We start from the raw sequence: 24,919 nt of genomic DNA, 5'->3' as shown, positions 1-24,919 counted from the left end.
CATTTTTATTAGACAGGAAACAACACACAAAATAATTATTATAAAATAAAATTCTACGCTTTTTTCTAAGCCCGGGCCCCAGGTTAAAGCCCTGTCAGCCTTCCCTTGTGGAGGCCATAGATATAATATCAGAAGGAATAGAGCTCAGATTTATTTTCATTCAATACCTAGGTATCTCATTAATTATTTCTGTATTAATTGTTTAAACTGGAGATTAGAAGCTGTGCTGTGTAATAATTAATGTGGTATTAAATTTGATTGATTCTATGTTCCTTGTTTATTGCCTACGGTTGCACTTCAGTCGTATCTGTTTCAGCGCTCAAAATGGAAAATTTTACGAACCGGAGCGCTCAATAATTTATCTTAAATATTGACATAGTTATCTATTTTTATGTATATTTTATAAAAATAAATGCGTTAGATTTCTTGTTATATGGCCTATCGAAGTCATATGGAAAAATTATTTTTTCCACGAAACGGAGCGATAATTTTAGGGATTTCGTGAACCGGAACGGCGCTCCGGTGCTCTCTAGTCCATTTCGAGCTCTGTCAAGTTGTTTGTTCATGTCCACTTGTAAACAATGACCATGATGTGCACATATACACTTGTACCAGTGTCATACTGCGACACAATAATGATTGACACTCTCGTTTCGTTCCCAAGTATTATTTTTTTTTTATGAAATTCCGTAAATTATAGCTAAATTAACATAAATCTTATCGAAACATATGAATGAACCATTCCATTATTTGAGGAATTGTGGAACCTTGTCTTGAATATGCGCGTAGGTACCTAATTTTCATAAATCTCGCCTTTCAGTTTAAATATTTTAATAAAATCAACGGAATACGGTACCATCAGTAAATTTTGTTGTCTATTAATTATAGAGGGAGATATTATGTATCCTGGCCACATTGTGAATATTTTGACAGCAGTGACGTTTGACAGCTCAATTCAAATCTTTGAAAACTAACCAAAAAACATTTCACCATGGATGAAATTGAATATAAACTGAAATCAAAAAATGTAATACTTATCTCGGAAGCCATAGATATGTTAATTGAATTGACAATAATCCCATCTAAGGATGCTGGAAAATCGCTAGACTTAAATGTTCCTTTAAGACTATTGCAAGAAAGTTGTAGCTCTGCGGATGTAGCCGTCAGCTCCACGGCATGCAAGGGATTCCTTCATTTAGTTTTAGATGGCTTTCTTGGATTATCGTCGGCTACAACTACTGTCATGACAATGTTACCATATGTAAGGTATGTTATTTAAACAAAATGCAGTCTGCTACCAGCTCTCACTGCAACTTAGAAGGGCGCAGGGCACTTCTCGTTAGGGTAAATGTGTCGCAGATGCCCGCATGAGTTTTTATAAGTTTCTTTTTAGACCAAACCCAACCTAACCTAACATAAGATAACCTAACCTAACCCAACCTAACCTAAGATAACATAACCTAACCCAACCTAACCTAAGATAACATAACCTTCCCAACCTAACCTATCCTACCCCAACCTAATATCACCTAATATAATCTTAGTGTGTGATAATGATGCATCGAAATGTATGAAAATTTCAAATTTTAAATTAACAATAATTATTGTATTATTTCATTCAAAAAAAATTTAACACGTTGATCGCCATGGGGGTCACCGGTGACCGGCATTGGATTACGTTCAGGGGGCCATGGGGGTCACCGGTGACCGACAAAGAAGACCTGCGTAGAGTTGTTCTACAGCGCCGGCGGGCACGCGCGCAGTGCATTTTTCAATACGCGGTGACCGGCATGGCCCTTCTGTATATTACTGCCACTTGGCCTGAAAATATGTCTTCCCAGTCACAAAATATAGGATCACCAATGTAAAGAATGTACATAATTAAAAAAAAAGTTTTCCTTTTAAATTTTAAATGTGTTTTTGTTGATATAAAAATAAAAATTAAATAGATTTTAAAAATGTAAGTTATAAAAAATATGTAAATAATAAAAAATAGAATAAAAAAAATGATTATAAGGTATGTATACGTATATTTCCAGTTTATGTGTATCCAGGTATTATACTACCCAATTTGAAAACTTTTATTCCGTATTTGTGCCTTTTCTGTTTATTATACTATCTAAATCTAAATATAATTCGACCGCGAAATGGCACCATGCTCTCGTCAACACATATGGACAGGTGACCGGCGAAGTAGCCGGCTCGGCGCAATAGAATAAATTAACTTGTTGGCGCCGCGACGGACACATGTGGCCGGCACATCATAAAAACCAATATTTACGTAAAAAAATCATCAAAATGAAAAAAAACATTATATTCTTTCATTACCTATCAAATAATACCTTAGAGACAAATAATCATTTTTTAACTATTTTATGTAAAACTAGTTGGCGATCAATGTGTTAAAGGTCATTTTTATACCCAAATTTGAAGTGCACCTAACGTTACTTATAACAGATGTGTAGACATCACAGATGGTGGATTCAAAATCAAAGTAGGGAGGTATCTATAGTATTCATTGCATCTCTTAGTCCAGTACTGTTAGCAGGTGTTGCCCTTCTCTATAGCCAATGGCAAGCAGTATAGTTTGAATAGTCACCCGTCTAACAACAATGAAGATTGCCTTTTGAAGGGAGGTACACGATTCGTAACCAAAAACTCCACTTCCCACAGTCTGCCACAAGTTCCCTCCACGACCTTAACCTCAGTAATTCTGTGTCCTTTTCTCCACAGTTAGGTCTTCTGACCCTCATTTACCCTTTTGGTACATACCACATTATCGTAAGGTTCAATAGTTTTGGCACGAAACAAGACATAGTCGGAGAAGTGCCAAACTAGAGACACTGATGGAATAAGCCTGATGTAACTAAAGTCAACAATATCAACAGTAACAATGATTACCTACATTAGCCCTACTTAGAGATAAAATCGCATATTCGTGGTTGAATGGTTCCACTATAATGAAGTGTTCATTTGCAGGCAATATTGTGGGATAACATCGATTATATCAGGGATCATACAGCTATCGGTGGAACAGAAGTTGAGCACTCATCCGAAATACGTCTGCCAATGGGGCCTCACTTCGCCCCTCCATCCTTTTGTCGTAATTCTTCAGCAGCACCCTAACGCGATGCCGGATATATTAAGTGAAATGCATGCCATTTGCCTTAGGAAACCAAGGTGAGTGCCAAATAGTGTTGTCCTTATGTACGTCTCCTGCGAGTCGCTTCTCCCCAAAGGAACATCAAACCTTTTGATCGTGGTCTGGTCAGATATTAGTCTCAATATCAACTTGAGCTCATTTCTACTCAGCGGCGACTCGACAAACCAGGACACCAGGTATGGGGAAGGTAGTATGGATTTACTCCATTAACCCTTGTCTAGGGTTGCCTTGTAGTGGGAATTTCTCCATATTATGCTTTGGCACCTTAAACTATAGATACATCTAGACGCCACCCATTGCATTGCTAAATGAAGCTGCGTGCCGTGTGTTTGGTTTATGGGCGAGCAAACGTATGCGTATACAAATGTTTGAGACCATATACCATTTCGCTAGTACTCGCCCAAAGTGCTTGCACTAGTTGCTCAGAATTAAAATATAATTTTATTTTTTTACGTTATATAGTATTTTTAAACGTTCAAAATGCAACCATTAGGTAAAGATATCCATAATTTAAGATATTTTAAAAAAACACTAGGTCACGTGATATTAAAATATATAATAATATACAAATAAATTATCACGAATATGTATGAACTTACCTATGAAACGTAATACCATCTTGCTTGTCACTACGGCTATCACATTTTAATAGAACACACAACCATATTTTCTACCGAATTAACTAAAAATATTTACCACTAACTTTACATTTAACACAAAAAATAGCAATTTTAGCAACATACGCTCGCGGTTTATCGACACTTTGCTATGAGACAAACTAAGATTTCGCGCGACACCATAGCAAGATATCTTACACATCTGTAAACCTTTTATCTTACTCTAGCGCATGTCGCAGAGATTATAAGGGTGCCGAATACTTTCTCACTCGCACTTATGCATCGTTTTTGTTCAGGCCTTGTTTGGCACGTTTTCTTAATGTACTCATTCCAGTCTCAGCATTCTGGGATCCATTGATATGATGTGCCTGACTGACCAGATTATTTGCCAGATCATCCGCTTTTTCGTTTCCCTCAATTTTCATGTGATAGAATCTATTGAAGACATAATATGTCTACCGAATCCCGAATCTTCTTACATATTATTTTGTGGAAATGTTTATCTTTAAAGTATAGTTTTCTCTTATGTATATGTATATTGACATCAACTTCAGCATTGTAATCATACCAATGTCAAAGAACGTCATTAAGTTGTGACAAATAGTTAGATGTAGTCAGTTGCTCTCTTATTCTTAGCTGGCTCTCACATCTAAACTGGCTTCGTCTGCCACACAGCCATAAATGAAACCTTACAGGAATGTCGCTGCAGTGTTGCATATGAAGACTGCGTACATCGCCCTAGCGACAGTCGCACGTAACCTCTCGAAACGTATATACATTTGGATGCGGTGACCAGCGAGCCAGTATAGGAATGACCAATTCGTAGGTGTGTATATGCATTCTGGCGTCTTCGACTCAACCTGACACGCATGCGATTTGTTGATGGCAGCATTCAAACTAAAATGTCGCATTCGACCAATCTGCGGAGCTCCATTTGGCAACGTGTGTTTTGTGAATAACGATGATGTGACATTGACGTATTCGACACGTTGCAGATTAGACAAGATTTGATGTGCGAGCCGGCTTAATATCATTATTATTATATCGATAGATTTAATCCCAATGTTAAACTCGGAGCGTTAAGATTGCGATACTGTTTCAGAATGTCGTTGCATAGCATTGAAATATTGAGACCAGTCTTCCTATGGATTTTGTGTAATCCTAACCAGAGTGATTCAACAAATGCCATCAGTGCCATGAATTTATTGCTGCTTGCGGAGAAATGTCCCGGACAAACTTCTCTGGTGCTGGAATGTCTGGGCTGGCAGCAAACATGTCGTCAACAGGTATGTATAACACTGTTAACAATTTCCTTTGACTTCATCAAGATACAATTCAAATTTATTTATTTACATATTACGAGGGGAGTTCCATAAGTTCACGGAATGGGACAGAAAGATATAATCTCCTCGGACATGAATACACTTCTTAGATCTATCGATTAATTTTTCTAAACATTCATAAAAATTATTTTCCGATTTGCCTTCAAAATCCACGTTTACGTCTGCCTGTAACGAGTCATCATCATCAAAATGTTTTCCACGTATGTCTTTCTTCAAATTTGGAAACAAGTAATAATCACTAGGTACCAGATCAGGATTGTAAGGTGAACGAGGCAATTCCTGGAAGCCGCATTTTCTCATAGTAGCCATTGCAATCTGAGCCTTGTGAACAGGTGCATTGTCATATACTAAGAACACGCCTTTTGTTAATTTTCCCCTCCTTTTTACTTTAATAGATTCTTTTAAGCGACTTAGAATATTAACGTAGTACTGTCCTGTGGTGTTGGTGCCTTTTGGTTTACAATGTAATAACAGGATTTCTTGTGAATCCAAAAACACTGTTGCCATTACCTTCCCAGCCGATGGTACGACCTTGAACTTCTTGGGGGCAGAACCACCCTTTTTATGCCACTGCATGGACTCCTGTTTTGACTCAGGGTCATAATGATGAACCCATGTTTCATCTCCTGTAACAATTTTCTTGATAAGTTCCTCTCAATCGACACCAGACTGCTTTAAAAACTGCTTAGAACATTCCACACGGTAACTTTTTTGATGTGGCATAAGCATTCGTGGCACCCATCTTGCGCTTACCTTTGACATCCCAAGATTTTCGTGTATAATTCTGGATAGATTGAAACTTTCTGCGATTTCGGTTAGTTTTAGCCGACCATTTTCCATAAGGGCATCTTTGATTTTTAATATCATTTCATGTGTAGTGATGTCACTTGGCCTTCCACAACAGTCATCATCTTCTAATGAATCTCTATCTTGTTAAAATAAATGTAACCATTTTGTAAATCATGGTTTTACCACAACAAAGAGTGCCATAAACAAATTTCATTTCATTTGGATGGTTTCCACACCTCTTCCCTGTTTTATGAGGAATATAATTACTACATGAAGCTCAATTTTGACATTTTTAAATTACCATTTTCTTTTGTTTTTTTGAATATTGGAAATGATTTAATGGAATAATCAACTTGAAATTGCTCAAGTATACCTAAAAAGGATTACTTAACAAAAAAAAATTTTGGTACTGTTCTGTTATACGGAATACAGCGGAAAACGCATTTTGAAAATAGCCGATAAACTGGATTATTTGTTAGTTTAACCTAATCTAACCTAACCTAACCTAACCTAACCTAACCTAACCTAACTCAACCTAACCTAACCCAACCTAAACTAAACTAACCCAAACTAACAAATAATCCAGTATATCGGGTATTTTCAAAATGTGTTTTCCGCTGTATTCCGTATAACCAAACAGTACCAAAATTTTAATCCCAATACTTGCTACTTTCATCACCATTCCGCGATCTTATGGAACTCCCCTCGTATGTATCACAAATTACAAATTTAAAGTGTTCACGACATGACATATAAAAAATAAGTGTTAAATAAAACAATATTTAAATAAAAATACAGGGAGAAATAAAGACATAAATTTAACAATAATGATCACCATCCGGATTTGATGGACGTTAATTCAAGTCTCATTCGGAACAATTATTTTGTTACAGGTGTGTGTGTCAGGTTATGCCAAACTATGTAGAATAAAATTTGTGAATAAATACACGTACATTACAACTCGAAACAGCAAGTAGCCAATGGAAGTTTAAATCGATACATGCTAGAAAGTAGGAAAAGAAAATATTGTCAAGTTGTCCTGGTCCGAATGACTTCGCCAAGTCGTCCCATTTCCTCCCTTTTTTAATATTGCGCCCAATATTCCCTTTGTGTAAATAAATAAATTTGAATATAAATTGCTTCTGAAACTCTGGGAGTAAATTGATTTCAATAATCTCTATTATAATTCTAGCCCAACGCGCCAAATTCAAAAAGCCACACGTCCTACGAAATGTACTCCATCGTAACAAAATGGTCGATAGCTAAAGGCAAAGAGGATCTTATCTTTGTGTTGATACCGGCATTGGGAAATACAATCTGTGATTTAATCCTCGCTGAAGAGGATCCTAGGCCTTGCATAGAACTCATCCACCAAGCTTTGGATTATCCCGGGTCTCAAGTGGTTACCGACTGCCTGCTTTTCCTTCTTGCGGAGGCTTTCATCTCTTGTCCTGTTTGCTATCTAGGGGATTTGATGGGATTGTGTAAGTATTTTTTTTTATGACAGCTGACTTTGATCAAATATTTTATCTGTTTAATTGAAGATTGGTTTGAAGAAAAAGTCGATCAGGAATAGACTCCCTTGAAGCATCCGCAGCACGTGGCTGAAGCAGATCACATCTTCATCTTAGATATCATCTTAAAGCTTATTGACAAAAAGTAACGTCATTTTGAAAACACTTCAGAGAGTGTTGCAAAAACCACTACTTAACTTTGTCGCAATTAGGTAGGACAATAACCCCCACAAAGGGGGGAGCTGATAGGGGGGGCCCGGCATGGCGGGTCGATCATCAGTGAGATAAACACACACTACAAATTTTGTCTAATAGTAAAAAATACCATGTTATTTCAAGAATATTAACTTCTTTAAATTAGTGGTTGTGCTATCCATTGTTTGATTATTGTGTGTCGATATTCGACAACTCCACAATTGTTGCTGAAATTTATTGTTTTTGTATTAAATATAAAGTTAGTGGTAATTATTTTTAGTTAATTTAATTGAAAATATGTTTAACTATGTTGTGTTTAAATTTGGTAGCCGTACTGAGAAGCAACATGATGTTTAACTTTTCATAGTTAAGTTAATGATAATAAAATTGAGGTTCTACTGTGCGTTATACGCGAGATACACGGCTTCATTTTGCCGAACAATAACCACTCTCTTTATATTATTACTCTGAGACTATGTAATTGTTTTTTGTTTCAGGTAAAAAAACTTACAGATTCTACGATAATCCATTATCGATATACATTCTCTCCTCTTCACTGCTTCAATGGTTGTATTATCCGACGACGCTGACTCGTGATTTCGAAAATGATGCAAAATCAATCGTAGACTTTGCTATGCATGTTCGAAGAAAACCGTGCAACAGTATTACAACACTTTGCTCGAATAAGGCTTTTTATTTTATGCAATCCATTCATCCGAGATTATACAGAGTGGTTGAGATATTTATGAACCACGAAGCGTTCTTGGGGAAACCGGAATTATTCAACGTGTGGATAGACCGGTTGAAAGACCACCGAAGGATAAGTGTTAATACGCAAAACATATTATCACTACACGGTCTTCTAATGCAAATACCTCCGCAATCGACGAAAGAAGTTTATTTCAATAAGTCCAAAGTCTTTTCTGTACTGATTGATGAAGTAAAAACTAATAAAAGTTTGGCTATGGGACTCTTGCCGGTCACTCTTGGAGCTCTGAGGATGTCCAGGAATGCACAAGAGATCGTTGATTTTTTGCGAGGCATTTCCAATATGGCCGTGTCTAAGGTATATTACTGTAATATTTAAAAGTGTTTTGTGTGTGCAATAATTTCTTAGTAAACAGTTTGGACTGAGTGTGATTCAAACTCACTTTTTGAGTGAGTGCTCTTGTCCAATCAACTGTCCATACAAGTAATTTGTTAATAATTACACTATTACACTATGAGGTGTTTCAAATTCCTACCAAGTGCTCGGTCGCCATCATCATACAAATTGGATTAATCATGACGTGAGTAATATATTTTTTCTTTCATTAGCTTTATAATTCAATGTAAATGTTGACCACCTGCCAAAGATTTTTTGAAGAAAAATTGATGTTGCCCACTTACTCCAGGCCCATGCTTTGGATGGTTCCATGAATAAACAGAACATGAAGAGACAAAACGGTACCTAACAAAACAGAACATGAAAAAACAGAAGAGTGACAAAACAGAACAGCAATTAATATAACTATGACCTTACAGAAAAAATATAACATTTATTATTTAAATTGTCATATCTCTATTTATGTTGTATATATTTTTAATAACACAGGTTTTCCATACGCCGTAAAAAAATCAAATTATATAATTTCTGCACTCCTAATCGCTGGAAAGTCTCAATCAAACGGTACTTAACTCGGTGTTGCCGGCAAGTTAGGTATATCACGTCTGCGTAATGTGTTCAAAATGCTTGGGTGACTAGGTACAACGAAATAATGAGTTTAATTATTCTGTACAGTTGTGCATGATTATCAAAGCAGGTAAATTGATGTTTTTACGCCTAATGGCCAACATGCAGTGATTATTTATTATAAATATTAAATATTTATATATATTTCGTTTAGAAACTTAAGTTTTATAAGTATTTAATAAATAGATAGATATGACAAAAATGGATGTTTTATTTTTCCCCTGGCTGTTCTATGTTGTCACTGTTCTGTTTTGTTTCTTCATGTTCTGTTATATCATATTCTGTTTTGTCCGGTTACCGTTTTGGACACATGAAAAACAACATATGAATATACCACCCACAGGGTTCAAGCTTGTGACCATATCTTCAGAAATGGACACTTTATTACTCGATTATTGGGGTCAGTAGTAATATTGTTATGTTGATTTTTACTTCTAGGAAAATGTTCCGGCCGTAGTCCGAGTATTGGAGGATTTACAAAAGCTTCCGACTTTTCCCATTTCATTCTTCATCGAGTTGTATTTGATTCTCTTTGACAACCAAACTCGATGCTACCCATACTTGCAACAGCTGCTTGTAGGTAAGAAATCCAAAACCCAGGAAAGCGAATGGGAAGTCCACACCGCAAGAGCTAAAGCCGTTAAACACATTTGCGAAACAAGGTAAGCAAGCATACATTGCACAGAGCTAGTTCATGGTTGTACCTTCCTCGCATATGACTTCGAAAACTTTTCTCTATATCTTCGTTTCAAAAGTGTTCAGTTTCCTGTCATCTTGTTTTGATAATGGCCACCATTCCGTCTTATAGGTTAATAAGGGCTTCATATAACTTTATTTTCGCTTTATTTGAGTGGAAGCGTGATCAGAATTGTTTCTGTAAACCGTAGTAGAATTTGTTTATACTAAGTAATTACTACTTAAGTAATTCTTGTACTAACTTCTTGACTGATGTCGTTTTGACGGTTAATGTGCAGGGTCGTATTTACGCTTGAAGGGGTCGTGCCAGTGGCGAAGGGTGGAGGTAGGCTGTCAAGATCCGGCATAAATAGTGCACACTAAACTTTGTCAGTCATTCATATTTATTTTCATTGAAATAATTAGACACATGTCAAATAAATATAATAAATATTGTCTATGTTTATCATAGAGCCATCATCTACGGTGCAGAGTTAGTCCCTGTCATCTCGGGTATTTTGAGCTGTTGCAACGACACTGCAAGCTCTGTTGCCTTCTGCCTCGCCCTGGAAGGACTCAAGGCGCTATGGCAGTCTCAAATTGTTGCCCCTGCTGGTACCTGGAAAGTTTTAGCCCCCCGAATCACAAGAGACAAGCGCCCATCTGCTCAAATTGGGTCAGTAAACCATGTTACGTTTGGATACAGTGATGTGTGTAAATATCTCTTGAAGCTGCGTAGTTGTGTCTAGAAATGATTATTTTGACGTTGACTTATTTATGGAGAACTGGGTCTGCCCATACAATTTTTGCGCCTTTTAATTGATTAATAATAATTAAGTAGTACACAGATATCCAAAAGAATAGACTTCTTGTGAAAGGACAAAAATCCCTGTGGATGTCTAAGAGGGCTCGCACATCAGAACTCGCCGCATGCGTCTTACGACGAATTCGTCGATGTGACGTCATCGTAAACCAAGAAACAAACGTTATCAAATGGAGCTTCGCAGATTGGCCGATGCAACTGCGATACTGCGACATGCGTCGAGTTGAGTTGGCCAGAACCTGCATGTCGAAATCGGCCAATGTCGACACCGCGCATGCGCACAAATGCACAATCGGCCATTTCTCTCCAGACTGTCGCCGTGTTCGGAGCAGCCACGATGCGGCGAATGTCGATATCACTAGGCAGATGTGCGAGGTTGTATCAAGGAACACCGGCTGCCCATTCTCGGAAATTTTGATTTATGGCGGTCAGGCACACGAGGCGAGTTGTGATGTGCGAGCTGGCTAAGTCGGTTGTACATGGTAATTCAATTTTTCCAAAGTAATGTATATTTTGAAGTAAATCTAATTGAAGTTTCTTAAATGTGACCTTATTGGGTTATAGCTAACATAATACGGCATTCTAACACGAAAAGGTTCCCCACCCTTTATAACAGGCGTTCACAAACTTTTTTGTCAAAGGGACAATTTTGAAATCAAAAATATTTGGCGGGCCACACTTTGGAATATTTTCGGTTTTTAAAAAACAGGCAAAAAAATAAAAAAATATTTCATCGTGTAAACTTATATTTTTAACTAAATATACATTGTTATTACTCTTATTAATTACTAAAAAATAATATTTAAATTTTTTCACCATCTGATTATTTATTTCAATTTCAATTTCAATTTATTTTCAATTTCAATTTATTTTTAACATATTGTGGACATTAAAAATTTTAAGTTTAAGACGTTCACAACATGACATATAGAAACAAAGAAGTATACTTAAAACAGTAAGTGTTACATAAAAAAAGAGATACATAGTATGTTATTAAACAGTAGAAATATGTACATACAAAAATATGAATTAGATAGGTACAAGGAAGTACACCGGATGAGTTCAGCAGACCCTATTTTAAGAATTTATAAAACAACGTCCACCTATACTCATCCTCACGTAGGTGGAATATATCAACACCCGAAGCAATTTCGTTGAACATAGTTATCGCCCTCCCAATTGGCATTACCAGTGGCAGGTTGGTTCTGCACCTTGGGAGAATAAACAACTGATGTTCTCTATTTCTAAGATAGTTATCAGGGACACACAGGTCAACACTGCCAAGAATGGCAGAGTTCTCATTAATACCTCGTATAAGTTGAAAAAAATACGTAGCCAAATAAAGATTTCTTCTAAATTGCAAACTGCAGTATGTAAGAAAGTCAGTTGGATAAAGCCACGGATAGTATCCGTACAACCTCAAATAAAGGAGTCTGAAGAATTTCTTCTGAACCCTCTCCACCATAAGGCTATACTTCAACTGATGCGGTGCCCAAACAATAGACCCACTCTCAAGTCTGCTTCGAACTAAAGAATTAAATAAATGTTTTAATACCGTAACATCCGAAAAGACCCGGGAAGTATGCATGACGAAGCCCAACATTTTAAGCGCCTTGTTACAAATGGTAACTATATGGCTAATAAATGTCAGTTTACTCTCAAACGTAATGCCAAGATCCCTTACAGATGATATTCGTGACAGAACTCTGCCACGCATCGAGTATTGGAAAAACAGCACTTAGTTATGCAATTCTTTGTTTGAAACTACATCCTGCAATCGAGGCTCAAATTATGTGGTGTGAATATGCAAAATACCTGTTAATTTTGATCTTAAGTTTGATTTATTAATAATGCTCATTGTAGAAAATGTTTTTTCACAAATATAGGTACTTCCAAATAAAGAAGCCATTTGATGAGCATGTTCAACTATATTTGGATATACCTCAAGTGAAAGTCCTTTGTAGAATTGAATTAAATTCAGTACAGTTTGGTTATGAGGAATACAGCGGCAAACACATTTTGAAAATAGCCGATATACTGGATTATTTGTTAGGTTAACCTAACCAAACCTAACCTAACGTAACCCAACCTAAACTAACCTAACCCAAACTAACAAATAATCAAGTATATCGGGTATTTTCAAAATGTCTTTTCCGCCGTATTCCTCATAACCGAACTCTACCTTAAATTCTTATCATGATAAGATGCTTTCGCTTCCATATTCTGTTGCAGATCTATTCATTCAATCTGCATATTTACAGGAACAGCACTTTGCACATCCGCATACACAAATATCAAAGTGTCAGACCATTCATTCTTACCAGAGGATATTGAATTGTAAATGTAATTTTTTAATATTCAATATGAAGAATAAAAAATAATATAGATTTAACATAAATCTCGTAGGGCACATCAAAAGGTCACACGGGACATAATTGGCCTAAGGGACACACTTTGTAAACCCCTGCATTAAAACCTACAAATCGTCTAAAATCTTTCTCCTTATATCACAGAATCTGCGATCTTCTCAGCTCAGTTCCTGCCCTGTACACACCTTCGCCGGACAATGATAAGTTTCTGGACGAAAGCCTCACAGTGTTATGGCAGTTTGTGGTAAACAGTCACGAACCGACGGTCACCGTTGCGGCTCTGCAGGCCCTCTCCCGCTTCAAGGTGGAACACATGCAGCTGAAGCACCTTCCAGACATCTTCAGGAAGGGTCTCAAGCTGCCCGCCGAGTTCTGTCAGACTCCTTCGGATGCCCAGAGGAAACCGGAAGATGTCTTGGATTATATACCGAGTAAATAATTTAATTATGACCTTAAAGCTCATATTCGCAAAAACATTTTTTTAGTATGGTTGAATTAATAACAATGGAAAATTTATATTCCGTGCATTGGTGCAGTGAAAGAAGGCAGCCTGTTAAGATGTTTTGTTATATGTACATATGATACTTTGATTTTTTGTGATTGCTCATTAAAATATTTTAAATAATGATGGTCTGTTATATAGACAACTTATATTATTATATTATAATACAGTACTCTCTCAGTAATCCGCCACCCCAAAAACCAGACAAGTGTCCAATTAGTGAAAGCGGCGGATTACAGTGCATACATACAAAATATGGTTAAAAATTAAAACAGGTATTTCGTAAAAATAGTTTTTTTGAGAAATTTGTACTAGCAAATTACGTTTTTTTTTTTTTTAAATAAAGTATTTACTAAATAATACATATTTATAAACTAAGTTTATTAACTGAATATAGTAAATCACTTGAACCACAACCAGTTGTTTAGTGAGACAGATATTCTTGAATGGCTTAAGATTCCTGGCTTTGAATTTGACAATCGAATACGGCGAATTATAGAGCTTGTTATGCTTTCAACTAGTAAAAATAACGGCGGATTATGGTAGTTGTCAGATAATCAAGCGGTGGATTACTGAGAGTGTAAAGATAGTATTTTTAAGAAATTTGTACTAGAAAATTACGGTTTTATTTATAATCAAAATCAAGTAGGTATTTACTAAACTATACATATTTACTAACTACATATTAAACAGTAAATCACTTGCCACAACCATTTGTTCAGTGAGGCAGACATTCTTGAATGGCTTAGGATCCCTATGACCAAAAGCTTCAATTTGTGTATCCCAGTTGCATTGGAGTACGGCATAATTGTGATGTGGTCCTTGGGCACTTTCTTCCCTGGTATATTACTTACTTCGCGATGAACATTTGTTTTACGAAGGAGAAGTTTCCAAAATAAACCCGTCTCATCTGCGTTGTATACTTGTACGCGGTGGACTACTGAGTTTGATAAGAAATTGACAAGATATTAATCTACAATGTGAAATAACTTGTAACTAATTTAACTATCAGCCTTAGTAACCAGTCTTTCAGGCTCACTTTCATATATTTAGGCTCCGTTTCTATAGAACAAGGCTATCTTCATTGTCTCTGTTTATGTAGCTTATCCACGATGGCCGTGTGGCCATTAGCGTCGGCCTATAGCTTCGTATGTCCCAGGTTCGAATCCTGGGTCTGGCAAATACACGTATTGTTTTTCAATTTGTGTATGAGTCAGAGTGTTGACCTAATAGGTTGAGCAAGTGGCTGACATCTATTTCTTGTAAAAACAAAATCTGTTAATACAAACCTCCACTTTGTCGAGGCCGATATGATCCGATCAGGATCAAACATGGTTGGAAAAAAAATTATCAATTTCTGATTATGACGTCCATCTGTGAAAGTTGAAAATCCACCAGGTTTCTTTATCTTCTGAAAGACATAATCAGATCAAGAAAACCTCATTTAATGACATTATTAAAAAAATGTAATTCATTACCGTTGTCATTTTTCTGTTCACCCCTAGGTGAATGCTGGGCCAACATGTTCAAATATTCGAATCACTCCACGCTGCCTGGAGTGTCGGACTTCTGCCATACCCTGATAGAGAGAGAAATCCTTGAGTACCACAGTGGCGTCTATCATGAGAATGAAGGGAAAGCGGAACCAGAGAATGTTAAATATCTTCCCGTAACTAGTGTTGTTAGAGGTATCATGGAGTTCATCAGGAAACAGGTAGGCGCTCTTTGGACTATAAAGAAATCGAGACTCTTGAATTTTTTTCTATTGAAACACTTGATAGCGATTCCTCAACATTTTTAGTGTGGTTGAATTGATAAGTCATAAAAAATTAATATTGTGTAGGCATTGAAAAAAGACAGCCCTAAAATACTTTCTTTTTAAACATACATAATTATAATGTTACATTCTTAAGACGATACATCAGTGAAACGGCAAAGAATTTTCAACTATAGATATAGGCATTCGGAGAGCGAACGTCAATTTGTTTCGTGATGGCGACGGCGGTATTAATTCTTAAATCGTGTAAAGATGACTAAAAACGTTACCCATTTACTTGAAAAAGAAAACATGTCAATGAATATATTATTGTTACTAATAGAACAATAAACAGAACATTAAATGGACGCATGTTGGATTTATATGACAAATTATATTTCGTTCAGCATGCGTCATTTGCACCCGCAATCCGCGCATCGCCTAGCCACGATCTTTTTAGACCGTGTCTCAAAAAAAATGGTTAACTATTTTTTTTTACATTAATAAAATATATCAATAATGTATACAAATAACACACTTCCAACAGTTCATGACATGTAGGTAAATTGGTGGTTAGCAGTAATGGATGGGTGAGTTAGGGTGTGAGTAGAGGCGCGCCAACGGTTGTCTATTTCATTGATTTCAAAAAATTCAAATCGAATCGGCCTATTTCTTCATTCTGGCTACTTTTTATTTCTTTATTTCATGAAGTCGTACTGCTACCGCTAATAAAAAATAATTCATTTATTATTTAAATTTGTTCAACAGGCCGTAATGCCAACATATGATTGTTCGGACTCGATAATGCTGGAATGTCTGTGTTGCCTGGCAATGAGACGCCCCCGCCCTCTCCCGCCCCTGGACTGGAACTTCCTGCATGAGCTTTTCCACCGGGGCCCTTACTACCGGCAGCCGTGTCTCGCACTGGCCGCTTCACAGGCTGTCATTTCCGTCTCTGCCCTACGCTTCATTCAGAGTTATCTTACATCCTTCTCCCCTGAGAAACAAACAGTAAGTTTACCTTATTAATTAATTACCTACTGTGCTATTTGAATTTATTAATAGAATCAAAATTTCGAAAGTAATTCGAATTACGAATTGCGGATTTTAATCAACTTGTTGAAAAACTTAATAAAACTTTTTTTTAAATTTTTTGAATTGATACAAACAGTAAGTATACTTATTGTTTTTGATTTTTTTATATTTTCACTCAACTCTCGGTGAGAGCAGTCGATTGTGTGTAAACCTAAATTCTCTTTTCGAATCTATAATCATTCGGTTTACAGCCAACTAGCAATGAATACTATAAAATAGATTTAGATCGTCACCATCTCTTCTTTCATTTGCCCATGTCCGATACTAATAAGATCATATGGGTCTCCACAGAGCGGAGGTTTTTATTAAGACCATCCACTCACGGGAATACTCAAAAAAGACGCGACTGAAACTAAAATTCCAGCCAGTATCTAGCCAATGTATTACAATGGCGACTCGCTGACTACAAGACTGGAATCTCTCAGTTTCAAAACGTTCGCGACCGAAACCGAAGAGACGCGACATGCTAGTCTACCAGTCTCTCAGTTTCCAGTCACCCATAAAACAGTGGTACCAATATCAGTAGATTCGATGAAAAATCATATTTTATTACCAAAATTGGTAGCACTGGATTTAACTGAAAAGCCAATAACAAGTCAAAACGTCAAAAGTTGAAGATGGGCGAACCGATTCTTAATTTAAAATTTGTGGCAGATGTTGAGAAATACTCCTGCTTGTATAATTACAGGCTGCCAGAATATTCCCGTAAATATATTACGGAAAAAGCTTAGAATGAAGTAGGAAAGACAATGGGTCTGACAGTTTGAGGTTATGAGATTATTATTGTAAGTGGGTTTCAGTAACATTGTGTGCGAAGCATCAGTCATTGACCAGTTTATGAGTTCCATCAGCAACCAGTTTGTCGGATTTTAGTTTCTCCGTGAGCGAAGGGCCTAACAGATTTTTTGTTTTTATGTGATGTTAGCCACTTTCTCAACCAATAAGGTCCATACTCTGACTCAAAATACAAATTGAAAAACAATATGTGTGTTTGCCAGACCCAGGATTCGAACATGGAGCTCCCGACAAAATAAGCCAACGCGTAAGATGCTCGGCCATCGCGGGCGCCTAAATCAAATTCTGCGTTCAATTGATGGTGGATGATGACGATCGAAAACAAATAGATGTTTGCTTGATTAACTTGAATTATCTTAGACATTATTTTGTGATGAATGACTGATGACCATTTACTCAACCCATTGGGTGGGTCCTTGCTCTGGAATTCATGTTGGAAAACAATTTGTTTTTATAAGAATTTGATTCAGCCCAGTGCATGACAGAAGAAGATTCTAATCCTCAACCCTGTTATGTTTTCGGCAACGGAAATGTGGTCCAGTAGAAGGTGTATGTCAGTAATAAGACTCGATGGATGTTAATATTCAGAGATGTTTATTCGTCATGTCTCAATTTACAGTTACATGGTGTAAAAATGAAAGGGAAAGAACTCAGGAGAGTTCGATCCGCAGTGAAACAACTCGGTGAGCAGAGCTGAATTAAGTTTGAACAAGTTAATGGTCCGAGTTGAATGATGTAAGAATCATTTACAATAGTATAAATATGAAATAGTAAGTAAGTAATATTAGTGATGATTAGTTCATGTAGAAGGGTTTATATGTGCGTAGTATCACAGCTAGATAGGGTGGATAAATTGGGGTTGGTAAATAATATAATATTGAGTAGGTACATTGCAATAGTCGAAATCACACAAATCGAATATTCTTAACAATGGTACATAATTAGTAACTTAGGGTGTCGATGAATAATTAAACGAAAGGCAATTTATTGTCATCGGGGAGTTACGGATACATAACAACCCACTTCTTTGGAAGCTAAATTAAGCCTTTTTATTTTGATTTCTTAATTTATGTTACAGGACGAAGAAATATGCCAACTGTTAGAAATCTTGCCCACGCTTTGCAAAAATGTAGACTGCGGCACTCTTTCTCCCATCATTGAAGATGTTGTCTTTCACGTGTTTAAAATTTCACCGAAAGACGCGCCGACAACGTTGACGGATACCAAAGAACTGTTTGTGATGGTTTTGGACTCCATTAAGAAATGCCTCAACAGTCAGGATATACAGGAAGCCACCAGGAAAGCACTATGCGACAAGATCGAAGAGTATTTCTCCGTTTTGGACTACGAACATAGGGTATGTCAGTGCCGAAGACTTCATACTAAACTATTATTTTATATTCTACGAAAATAATATAATTTACTTACAACCAACGATATCTGTCTGTAGGTATGTATTATAAATTGATTATAGTCTCGCTCAACCGGACGTGTCCAGTTATCGCGTATACTAATAAAGGTCTAGTACGGCAGACCCCGATGAATTTCGAGTAATTCACGCATACAAAACATACTTAGTAACAAAAAACACTTACACAATGTCAGAATCAGTGTCATATTATCGCGTGCCCTGTGGCTGTAGGTATTTTAGTCCATCGTTTTTACCAGAAATATTGGAAATCATAATAAGTTGATTAATCTTATGTACGGTTTTAACTTTGTGAAATTTAATTTATTTTACAGCGATGTAATTTTTGTATATTATACAGTACACTCTCAGTAATCCACCGCTCGATTATCTGACAACTACCATAATCCGCCGTTATTTTTACTAGTTGAAAGCATAACACGCTCTATAATTCGCCGTATTCGATTGTCAAATTCAAAGCCAGGAATCTTAAGCCATTCAAGAATATCTGTCTCACTAAACAACTGGTTGTGGTTCAAGTGATTTAATATATTCAGTTAATAAACTTAGTTTATAAATATGTATTATTTAGTAAATACTTTTTTTTAAAAAAAAAAAAAACCGTAATTTGCTAGTACAAATTTCTCAAAAAAACTATTTTTACGAAATACCTGTTTTAATTTTTACCATATTTTGTATGTGTGCCCTATAATCCACCACTTTCACTAATTGGATGCTTGTCTGGTTTTTGGGGTGGCAGATTACTGAGAGAGTACTGTATTCATTAATTTATGCGTGCCGGATTCGATGCAAATGGTCTCTCAGTTAAGAAGCTCGTCTATTGAGCTGTAGAATTTTTGCTTAAGTTTGAATCGCGATTGAACATCACTTTTAAGTAAAATATCTATTATAAACGGGTAAAATATACCATTTTATGTTGAAACAAAATTCAAATTCAAGTCCCGTAAATTCGACTGCCCTAGGAGCACTAATATAACATAATGAAAAAGTGTTATAGCGTGTTTTGAAACTCAGCGACACACATGTAAACAGTTATTATCATAACAATTTAATATACACACTATTGATGTCAGTAAATCTATGCTGCCGTACTAAGCACAGAGGCCGTATCTGCATTTTAGGCAAGTGGGAGATCTGAGCTTTCATATTATTTTACTTTTCCTGCTAATACTGGGGAACTTTTGATTTATTTTATTTGCCTATAATACTTATTTTTGGTTTAAGATTTGTTTACATACTCGTACCTTGAAAATTTAATTTATGTTATTATTATTATTAGTATTATGTTATTGATATTAGCCGTATCTATGTCGGATACGGCTAATATCCCTTAGTAAATGATAGTTACAACCGAATCGCTTAGTCTTTATCGAGTTTTTTTCTCAAACTCCGTAGATACGGCTATTAAAATCCTTGATTTCTCCGTAACTATAGCAGTTATGGCTTGGATTTATTCACCAATCTTATACAAAAACTCTGCGGAATCCAAATATCTAAAAACGCGAAAATACCTAAATACGTCAGTTACGGCCTCTGTGCTTAGTACGGCAGTATGCATGTATATAGGCGCTCTAAAGCTATGACTACATTTCCACTTCGCTTACACTTTTTAATTCTGCTTTTTAACACCGAATAGTTCTGTGCATGCCTTAAATTGATTGTGTGGAATGCATTCAGTTAACTGTCTACACTTGTACATTTAAAAATTTTTCACGAGAAGCCGTGTTGCCATCTTGTTATATTAATATTACTGCCAAAAGTTGGTAAGCCTCGAAATCATCTTACGGAGTAATTGCAATTTGAAGTTTGACATGACCTCTAAAATCAGGCATAATGCTAATTTCTTTGTGCTCTATGTGCATGTTCTATACATCGGATGACCTTGATTTTTCTAGCATACATATTTATGTACAGACGCATAATTCGATGTTAACTCTAAATACCTAAATTATCGACTTATCAACTTTTGGCAGCAACCTATCAGCATAATAATTATTTATGCTGATAATAGAGAGATGTAAAAATTATAGTATTTAAAAAAAACTAGTACACAGAGCATTTTTTTTCAGTCTTTCGACATGAATAAATTCCGTGTATTAGGGCTTGCGCAGACAGAGAGCGGTCGGAGTTCTGCGTTCAACCGACCGTTGACCGCTAGCGTTCAGGGACAGCAGACAGGTGGCGGTCAACAATAAGCGTTCCATTTGTGTACAAACGTTGTAGTGACACAGGCGCTGCATAATGCGAGACCGCTATATTCCGACTGCGAGTGGAAGTGAGAAAGCACCGCTGTTACGTACTCACTCCCCCGTGTGGTTTCGCTCTATGTTGTTTGACTGCTCAAATTCCTATGACGGGACTGGACGGGAGGTACGGCGTTCTTTGTAATTCCGGGAATAGATCTCTAGAACGCTAGCGTTCCAATTGACCGGCGCGGTCTGACCGCCGGCTGTGTACCCATACAGTATGAAGTCCATACAGTACAAAGAACGCCGAACTCCGAACGCGGAACGCAGACCGCCTGACCGCTCTCTGTCTGCATTAAATAAAAATATTAATTATAAATAAGATTTTATAATGAAGTATGTTTTTACATGTCTGACTTGAAATTAACATTTACAATCGCTGACAGGTCATTGTAGGAAAATCATAATTTGTAATCAAATATATTTTTTCTCTATCTAACCCTAACATAATTCTTCTCTTCCAACCCTTATACAGCACTCTTGCATCCACCCACAGATGGAAGTTTTTACTAAGATAATATACAAATGAAATCAACCCTATTAACAGTAACAGTGTTTAAATATCGAGCTGATGAAAGGGTGTGTTTCAGTTCTGGCCACATTACCTGGAGGTGTGCTGTGATTTGCCGATGGACTACCTGGAGAGGATCTCATCGCCTTCCGGCTGGTGGGAGACGACTGCGGAGATGCTGCGCAAGGCGTGTTGCATTCGCTCCAAGCTGGCATCAGACCCAATCTTGGATAATCCTCTCGCTTGGTTCAATGAAATCATTGACGCCGCCGTTTCACTACCCAGGTGATTTCTAACTAACCCCTTTTTTATTGATAATATTTCAATTTACATAATTTGAAAACATCTCACGTTTAAATCATGTTATTTTATCAGTGTTTGTATTGAACCCGGAGAAAAGACCCAATAGGTTGGGCAAATATTCACCAATTCCTAATAAAAAAAGCAGAAGACCTGTTGAGATAAAGCTAAACTTCCATTTATATATGTTGTTGCTTTACTTCTAGTGAATACCCGTTTGTGATCCGACATATGGTGCCCGTGTTGAAATCTGCAAAGTATGACTCCGTCAAGACTAAGGATTGGCTTCTGCAGCTCATGGGAAGGGCACAATCTCTCATGGTAGAGTAAGTATGCCTCCACTATGTCAACAAACCCATATCAAATTTCATCTAGTAACTTAATCCTACCTCCATGCCCAAATATAATATGAAACCATAATATACCATACATTACGAATGATAATTATTGAAAATGAATTTATAGATCAAGCTATATCTAATAAATAATTAGCTATTTAGAATAACTATTTAGAAAAACGTTTTCAACAATATATAAGTTTTTTGTTAAACTATTAATAGTTACTGCATTGGCAGTTGGCACCATTGTAAATAAACAAGAAAATGGCAGCCTGATTTAAAATACGTACTGTTATTTGCAATAGTATTTGGTCATTCGTTCCACTCTGCTGATCTCTCTAGTGAGTTAGGATCCTTCCAAATCCTTTTTGTCTTTTTTCTGTGACTACTAACTTCAAGGCTGTATTCTCTGAGGACCAAATGTCGTTTGTTCAACACGTGCATGCTACCTGTGCCCCTGTATGGCTGTGAGACATGGCATCTTACTAAGCTTCAAAGGTCTCGGCTTTTGAGCTTTAAGAATCAATGTCTCCGCCGAATCTTAGGGGTACATTGGTATGACCGCGTTACCAACACTCGAGTTCATGAGCGGACACAGCAGCCGTCGGTGATTGAGATAATCACGAAGAGACACTTTAAGTGGTTTACACTTTATGTGTTCCAGATGCAGCCAGAGTGCAACACTTCGTGCCCTTGTGGCACAGCCTCAAGGGTATTCTGTCGCATATGAAGAAGACTAGCGATCGTATTAAACGTTCTTTAGTATAACTTTACTGAGGTTTTGGATAAAATCCAGTTAAATTGCTTTGAGTGAGCGGCCACTTATGGTTATATTAATGATTCATTGCAGGTCTACGTCCACGAGGGAGTCTCACAAGTTTGTCTGTGACATCGTAATCAACAGTATCTTAACATTGACAGGATGTGATAACCATGTATGGAGGAAGGATGACGCGCTCGAAGTAAGCGTCTTCCCTCAAGCAGTGGCCATGTTGATTGGAAGCTCCAGTCCGCAATATTGGCAGGACACTGCTCGACAGGTGACAATGATGTTTATTTTTTTCTTTATGGCACCACACCGAAGGACAAAAAAGACATGTCTGAAACTAAAATTCCAGCCAGTATCTAGCTAATGTATTTCAATGGCGGCTCGCTCCTAAACGCGACTAAACTGAAGAGATGCGACATGCTAGTCTCCCAGTTTCCAGTCCCCCAAAAAACAGTGGTGCCTATATGAGTAGATTCGATGAAAAATCATATTTTCTTACCAAAATTGGTAGCACTGAACTGCATTGAACAAGCTATTGTCAAAAGTGAAACAACCGATTTTTAATAATGTTTTTTTAAATACCATGTTTATGAATACAGTTCTTCAGACAGCTGTCGTCCAAATAATCAGGTAGAAAAAATAACATGTTGACATTGACTCGCTGCTAAATCATGCATGAGATGACTCAAAATATGCAAAATTTTAATTGTATACAAATGAACCAGACCATCAATCAAATAGGCCCTTCATAATGCATCAGTTTACAAATCTCACCAATGCATTGTCGTAATGGTAACAATTATACATATTATTAAATTTTTAAATCGAAGTTTTTTATGTCATATTTTTCATTATTTTTCAGATCGTGGAATGGATGCATCACACACAGCGAAATTTAATGCTGCCTCAGGAATATGTCGAGTCCTTTTATATGTGTATCGTCGTCATTCGAGATTGCCCTTATTTTAAAAATCAAAATGTCTGGACTAAAATTATCACTACTAAACCATATGTCATTTTTACCTAAAATGGTTACATAATTTGAAAATCCTCCTAATGATATTTTCAGATGTACATACATAATATTGGGTACTATCCCATAATGCGGTATTTTAAGAATTTTTAAGTATTTTAATATTACAAGTTATTATTCCGTATGAAGTCTAGCATTACCATGATAGTAAATGACAACTCTCCTATTGGTTTTTTTTTCAATTGATTACTTTAGACATGTTCCATAGATTGGCTTGCATGTATTGTATATCTAATATATTAATTGTTACCAATAAAATGATTTTTTACCTAAAGTTTTTCTCAATTATTTTAATTACAAAATTCTGGCTTGGTTCAGTGGCTCCAAATCTCAAATATGAATCCTAGACACGGGTGTCTGTGATGTTTTCCTCTTTCCAACAGTACAAAGAATATTGGATTTAATTGCTAACAATGAATTCTTGACCCGAAGAACTTCAGTTTATGCAGTAATTCCCAACCTTTATTTGGCAGAACCCTTGAGACATTTGGAAAATCTCAGTGAATCTCTACCTGGCTGATAAAATATTGTAGTCTAGAGGTGGAAAGTCAAATTACAAAATTTGCATGTGAAGCAGTAGATATTGACCTACTTCAGCAAAATGACACCCTTAGACAGACCCAAATAGCTACCAAACTATATTTAGTCTCAAATTTAATATAAATTCATTCAGGTATATTTTATTATTTTTGGGCAGTTATCGTAAATGGATGTAAAATCCTGAAAATTCCAATGTATATCATGGAATTTTACCCACAAAAAAAAGTCTGTTGAAATCGCAGGTGGAAAATTTCCTTGCAGAATCTACTCCTTTCTGAACAGAATCACTGCTAACCTTTTAATTACCACATTTAAATAACACGTTAATTATGTCTAATAGCCAACAACTCCAAACGCGCCAGTCGCGGTGTTAGCCCGAACCCAC

General features: G+C 36.5%; 1 protein-coding gene across 1 annotated transcript; it reads left to right on the top strand.

Annotated features, from left to right (window-relative positions):
• Positions 1-914: 914 nt before the first annotated feature.
• LOC147074368 (focadhesin) lies at positions 915-24,275 on the top strand. The gene is made up of 15 exons (XM_085943601.1): positions 915-1,266; positions 2,980-3,180; positions 4,883-5,066; positions 7,105-7,396; positions 8,119-8,687; positions 9,792-10,015; positions 10,501-10,704; positions 13,365-13,651; positions 15,228-15,436; positions 16,247-16,489; positions 18,447-18,725; positions 21,634-21,839; positions 22,061-22,180; positions 23,043-23,232; positions 23,824-24,275. Exons 1-15 carry the CDS (start codon positions 992-994, stop codon positions 23,986-23,988), a joined length of 3,648 nt encoding a protein of 1,215 aa, XP_085799727.1. The 5' UTR covers positions 915-991; the 3' UTR covers positions 23,989-24,275.
• Positions 24,276-24,919: the final 644 nt, after the last annotated feature.

Source organism: Rhyacophila brunnea, unplaced genomic scaffold, assembly GCF_057557595.1.
Source record: "Rhyacophila brunnea isolate RB1 unplaced genomic scaffold, BYU_Rbru_1.0 scaffold_16, whole genome shotgun sequence".
Classification (NCBI taxonomy): domain Eukaryota; kingdom Metazoa; phylum Arthropoda; class Insecta; order Trichoptera; family Rhyacophilidae; genus Rhyacophila; species Rhyacophila brunnea.
This window is presented reverse-complemented; position numbering and strand designations above follow the sequence as displayed.